This window comes from Salpingoeca rosetta (assembly GCF_000188695.1).
Source record: "Salpingoeca rosetta unplaced genomic scaffold supercont1.21, whole genome shotgun sequence".
NCBI lineage: Eukaryota > Choanoflagellata > Craspedida > Salpingoecidae > Salpingoeca > Salpingoeca rosetta.
In genome coordinates this window covers 568,096-574,120 of record NW_004754913.1, presented here as the reverse complement: position 1 = coordinate 574,120, position 6,025 = coordinate 568,096, and the positions used below count along the sequence as shown (strand labels likewise).

At 58.9% G+C, this 6,025-nt stretch overlaps 3 protein-coding genes across 3 annotated transcripts in view; 2 read left to right on the top strand and 1 right to left on the bottom strand.

Moving 5' to 3' along the window:
* Positions 1-207, top strand: part of PTSG_08135 (uncharacterized protein) — a gene marked incomplete at both ends in the record, with an annotated part of 2,952 nt that extends 2,745 nt beyond the window's left edge. Inside the window, one exon of the mRNA XM_004991099.1 lies at positions 112-207. Within this exon, the coding sequence (XP_004991156.1) occupies positions 112-207 (96 nt within the window). The remainder of the gene's footprint in view (positions 1-111) is intronic.
* A 396-nt stretch (positions 208-603) lies between these two features.
* Positions 604-4,689, bottom strand: PTSG_12685 (uncharacterized protein). The gene has a single exon (XM_004991098.1). The coding sequence runs from the start codon at positions 4,455-4,457 to the stop codon at positions 1,182-1,184; it is 3,276 nt and encodes a 1,091-aa protein (XP_004991155.1). The 5' UTR covers positions 4,458-4,689; the 3' UTR covers positions 604-1,181.
* Positions 4,690-4,716: 27 nt separating this feature from the next.
* Positions 4,717-6,025, top strand: part of PTSG_08134 (uncharacterized protein) — a 3,966-nt gene continuing 2,657 nt past the window's right edge. Inside the window, exons 1-4 of the mRNA XM_004991097.1 lie at positions 4,717-4,992; positions 5,164-5,256; positions 5,377-5,507; positions 5,695-5,790. Coding sequence (XP_004991154.1) covers positions 4,770-4,992; positions 5,164-5,256; positions 5,377-5,507; positions 5,695-5,790 — 543 coding nt within the window. The 5' untranslated portion in view covers positions 4,717-4,769. The remainder of the gene's footprint in view (positions 4,993-5,163; positions 5,257-5,376; positions 5,508-5,694; positions 5,791-6,025) is intronic.

Below are 6,025 nucleotides of genomic sequence, written 5' to 3'. Positions count from 1 at the left end.
CTTCTTCTCTACTACCACACACACACACACACACACACACACACACACACACACACACACACACACACACACACACACACACACCCTTGCCGGTGCTGTGTTGTGTTTCAGGTTGTGCTGCTGCTCCCGATCGGGTATCCAAGCGAGGAGTGCCACGTGCCGAATCTTCATCGAAAGGCGCTCAAGGACATCATGACCGTGTTCTGATGTGGCGGCAGTGGCGCTGACGTGCATACACACGCACACGCACACACACATGGAGAGAGATGAAGAGTGAGAAGTCGCCCCGGAGTCATTTCCATTCACACACACACACACATACACGCATACACACGCACACACACACACACACATACACACACACGCACGCGCGCGCACACACACACACTGCCGCAGTTGTTACCAGCGCACTTGTTCGTTACAGTTTGTCTGGTGCCTTGTTTCACTCCAGCAAGTTTGATGTTCATCATGCTACATCTGCCACGCCACACGGCGCTTCAAAGCTTCAAAGCCGCTTGCTTTGTCTCTCCTTCCAACCCGATCCCACCCCCCCCCCCTCACCTTCACACTCCATCTCTCCTCACAACCCATGTGGTCTTGAACGCAAACGACTGTGTGTGTACTCGCAATCAAACGAACCAAAAGAGCAACTGGGGAAAACTGATGTCACACATCATGTCACAGCACTGCATCACATGTCAAATCCACACCTCACTTCGCAACACAACATCGCACAGATGACAGCAAACCATCATATCACACCACCATGGGAATGAACACACCCCTCTCATGCACGAAAATGAACAAAGTGCCACCACCACCACCACCACCATCTCATCAGCTATCACACAAACTTGTACGTGGTCACGTTGTCTAAGATACAGCACAAGGGCATACACACACTCCGCTCATCGAAACAAAGGAAGGATGGCTGGAGTGACACTTTGCCACTGCTTAGCAACAGCAAGGAACAGGGAGATCAAACAGGAACAAGAACGATCAGCACCAACAACATCAACAAAAACAAGAACAAGAACAACAAGAACAACAAGAACAACAAGCAAACAAACAAACAGCTCAAGTCCACACCAGTGTTCGGCTTCATGCAACCAAACCACTACTGCAGCAGCAATCACGCCCAGTTGCTGCCGTGATCAGTGCTGGCACCACACCCCCACGCCTCAACTTTGCGCCTGCTGCTTCTTATCGCTCTGCTTGCCACCAGCACCGTTGCCTGTGGCTGCAGACCCGGCCAGCTTGCTACCACCTTCATCCTCCAGTTGCTGTTGTTGGTGTTGCTGTTGTTGCTCTGCTTCCCTTTCTTGGTGCTGTTCGTGGTGCCGTTGCTGTTGCTGGTCGCTGTTGTCGCCACCACCACTGTTGGTGTGCTGCTCCCTCTGCTGTGTTGCCCCAGCAAGCATCGCCTCGTCCGTCTGTGTTGGCGGCAAAACAATCTCCTGCTCACCCTGCTGCTGCTGCTGCTGCTGCTGCTCATGTTGTTCATGTTGTTCATGCTGCTGTTGGGGTTGTTGCCCTTGATGTTGTTGTTCGTGCTGTTCGTGGTGTTCGTGGTGGCGCTGTGGCACGTCTGTGTCCGACTGCAGCCTCTGCTGGCTCAGCGCCCGGGACTGGGAGAAGTGGACCACAAAGCAGCGCGCACACAGGAACGACGTCGGGTCACACGAGCAGTACGTGCGGATCTTCCGCGTGCAGCCAATCCCCGTGCACTTGTGCTGGTTGTACTTGGTGGCCACCTTTGTCCACTGGCCCAGCACAAACTTGCCCGAGTATGTCGGCGCGGTGAGCAAGCGGTGGTCGCCACCAACCAGCATGGATGCGGGCGGTGGCGCCTTGACAGCACCTGTGGCCGCTCGCTTCCTGGCAGGGCCCCCGTTGCTGTCCAGTCCACCAACATCACCACCACCGGGCGCCGTTGGCGACGTGTCCACGGCACCCGTGCCTGCAGGCATCGAGGAAGCAGCAACGTTACCACCAATGCCGCTCGCAGCAGTGGCAGCAGCAGTGGCAGCCGCGGTGCGCTTACCACGTCGACCAGCGGCATGGAATGCGCTGCCACTGCCACCGACGGCTGGGAGGTCTTCGTGGAGGAGGTGGTTGTGCACAAGTTGGCGGATCAATTCTCCGCGGAAATGCGTGCGGGAGAGAGGACCAAGCTCCCTGGAGCCGCGTTTGAAATGGTTGAACGCAAGGAACGTGTTCACCTCCACAACGCCCAGCATGAAGGCAAACTGGCCCAGGTCCCACGACTTGAAAGGCAGCGCTGTCTCTAGCGGCATCACGTGCGCGCGCAGTGCGCTGTTGCGGTCCACAATGAACCGCGCAGCCTGGATGGTGTCAAAGGCTTCGGGAAACTTAAGGGTCACAGTGCTCCCTGCGGTGGAGGCATCGCCCACGGCGCCAGTCGTTGTAGCTGCAGACCCGGACGGCGTCGCTCCTGTTGCTGACGATGGCGGTGCGGCTGCTGACGATGAGGATGTTGGCGGTGGTGTTGTTGATGATGAACTCGCTGTTGTTCCTCCCGGTGTTCCCAGCAACGGCTGCTGCTGCTGCTGCTGCTGCTGCTGCGTCGGGGTGGAAGTGGGCGGTGCGGTGCGCGTGTGGTAGGTGCCAGTGCGAGCGAGCGAGATCCATGTGGACAGGGCAATGCTCACGTGCGTTGGCTCGTTGAAGCCCGCCACCATCAGCGGAATGCTCATGCCCATCTTCTCGCCACCACGCGCTGCTATCACTGTTGCTGCTGATGATGATGCTGCTGCTGCTGACGACGAGGTCGCACCAGCATCACTCGTGGCGCTGGCGTGTGTGCGGGCGGCGGTGCCGTGGACAGCAACAGCTGCGCCCGTGGGCTGGCTGGAGAGCACACGCGTTAGGGCATCGGCAGCAGCGGCAAGGTGCTGCGGCCACGACCCGCCCCGTTTCGTCACCGCACACGTCCCGTGCACACCCACCTCTGCCAGGGCTGCAATCGCCTGCACCGTCGCCATGTCGCTGCCGACGACCACCATCTTGTTGGTGCGCCAGATGCTGCGTGTCAGCCGCAGCAGCAGCCCGGCCACCTTCCCGGCGTCGCTGAATGCCGGCGGCGGCGTTGTTGGTGGTCGTGGGATGGCCTCCTCAAGCTCAAGCGCATACACGATGCGGGTGAGCGTGCAGCCCAGCGCGTGGTACGTGTTGCCAAAGCGGTGCGGGCTGCGGTACCCGGGCGCAGAGCACGGCCACGTGGCGTGGGTCGGGTACACCCACAGCGAGCGTGCCGTGTCCACGTCGCTGATGGACGAGGGCGCAAAGTGCGCCGCCATGTTGGCGTTGAATGCCATCATCATGTTGCGCACGCCACTCATACGGTCCCGCTGCAGGTCGCTGTCGCTGGCGAGCGTCAGGCTGTCCATGATCTGACGGAAGCGGGCCTCGGTCATGAGGTGCGCGAGCGACGGCACGGCCAAGAAGCCGCCGGCATCCCCGTCTCGGGCGTTGCTGGCGCGGGCGGGCGCCCAGAACTCGTGGAGGTCGCGGCCGGGGTGGGATGCAATGGTCAGCCACAGGCCCACAAACTGCAGCAGCTCGCCCATGTGCAGGTTGAGGGACGGGTTGCGCTTGTTGGACAGCGGCAGCAGCACGTCCTGCATCCACTGGGAAGGCAGCATGAGCTCAAACAGGCGTGCCATGCTTAGGAACGCGCTGTCGGCCACGCCAACCAGCGCAGGCTGGCGCTCGCCAAGCGCGGGCGCCGGGTTCTTCACAGTTGGGTGGATCTCCGGCTGCACGTTGTTGTAGTCAAACTGGATGGAAAAGGGGCCCGTCTCATCTGGTGGCAGTGGGCCCTCTGCACGCTCAAGCATGTCATCATGCAGAGGTGGGCCCACTTCCACGGTCAGGTCTGGCATCGGTTGCGTGGGCACTGCTGACACTTGCACGCCCATGGCAGCAGGGCTGGCGCGTGTTGCGTGTGAGTGTTGCTGTTGCTGCTGTTGCATACGTTGCTGTTGATGCTGATGCTGCTGCTGCTGTTGCATACGTTGCTGTTGATGCTGCTGCTGTTGCTGCTGCTGCTGTTGCATACGTTGCTGTTGATGCTGTTGCTGCTGCTGTTGTGCATCCATGGTGGTGGTGGGCACTTGTGATGCAAGGATGCGCATGCCATCGTGTTGTGCGCCTGCAGAATGCGGAGGGGGCGCTGTTGCCGGCGCATACCCCACGGGTACGGGCAAGCTCAGGGCTGCAACCGTGGATGCAGGCGTTGGGTGGCCCATCATGGCGCTGTTGGGCACTGGAACAGCGTCAACAGGTGCCGGGTGGCCCGGCACCATCCCTGCAGGCGCTGGTGTGGTGGTGTTGTTGCCTGGTGGCGGCGCGGTTGCTGCTGCCGTTGCCGTTGCCGTTACTCTGGAGGTGGCTGGAGCACCGCCCGTGGGCTGATGCGTCGTCATTGGGTTCATGGCGCAGGTGAGGACACCAATGGACGTGAGAGGAAGGAGAGGAAGGAGAGGAAGGGGAGGAAGGGGAGGAAGGAGAGGAGAGGTGAGAGGGGAGGCGAGACCAGCAGAAGGGCAGTTGTGTGGCGGTGTGGAGGGCGACAACAACGGCAAAAGCAGAAGAAGACGCGCCAACGGCCACGCCTGAAATCAGTATTCAGAGCTTAATTCAGTATCAGACACAGTCGACAAACACTTGAAAATACGACCAATCATCCGCACCCAGCAACAGACAACAAAAAGAGCAAACATCAACAAGGCCGCAACCGACCGGCCATGGGAGATGCGGGCGATGACCGCAGCAGACACAAGGACGACGTGGTGGGAGAGGGAGACGTGGAAGGAGACGCAGAGGAAGAAGAGGAGGAGATGACACGAGTGGAGTTGTTTGGAAAGGCGTTTTATGGAGATGCAGATGAGAAGCGTGCCAACTTTGCGTTGGACGGGGAGGTGATTCGCAAATGTGCCTGTGGCGACCAGCACACCGTCATCATCGCAGGTGTGAGCATTATTGTTGCATCGTTGTGGCACGGACGCTGTGGGCGTTGCGTTTTGGCGTTCTTGTTGTCACGCACCGACAGACGTGCAGTAGTGCGGCCACCCACCTAATTTTTGCCAAGTGCGCTTGCGATTCCCGCTTCTCGCTCACTCAGCGACGTGCGTGGTGTAGATTCTGGTCACGTGTTTGCATTTGGCGCAAACGAATGGGGGCAGCTCGGCATCGGACACCAGAACAAAACCCACGACCCAACGCTCCTTCCAAGTACGTGCACATGGCAGACAGTGCGTGTGTGTGTGCGCGCGCGCGTGCGTGTGTACTCGACAGAAACAACGCAATGCTGTGACTGCCTAGCTCAGCGTTCACCTTCCCGAACAATGTCAGGTTTACGCGAGCATGTCGTGACGTCTGCGGCCTGTGGCCGCAACCACAGCCTCTTCCTGACCTCGACAGGCAGCGTACTTGCGGCTGGTAGCAACGAAGACCTGCAGCTCTCCGTCGATCCCAACGCCTCTGTACGAGAGTGTTTTATGTGTGAACTTTGTGTGAACATGTGTTTGCGTTTGATGTTTTTCTTACTTGCCTGTGTTTGACTGCACAGCAACAATTGTCCTGCTTGCACCCCCTCATCTTGTCATCCCAACACGCACACACACACCCACCCACCCACACCCACCCACCCACCCACACAACATTGTTCAGGACACCTTGCGTCCCGTGCCTGTGCTTGGCTTGCCAAAGTCGCGCGTCACCGCCGTCGCCGCGGGCGCAGAACATTCCTGCGTCATCACCGGTACTGTGGCTTGTGAGCACGCGCGTGTGTACATGTGCATGCTGGACGTGTGATGAATGTATGTGAGTGTTTGCATATGTGCATGTTGCAGTGTGCGTTGCGTTGGTGTACCCTCCCCTCGGATTATTTTTTTGTTTTTGGTGTGTATGACTCTTCTGGGGTGTGCATGCACATTCACACGCGAATGCATGCAACTTAAGGCTCAACACGCAGCTTTGCACGCATTTGTACATGTGTGGC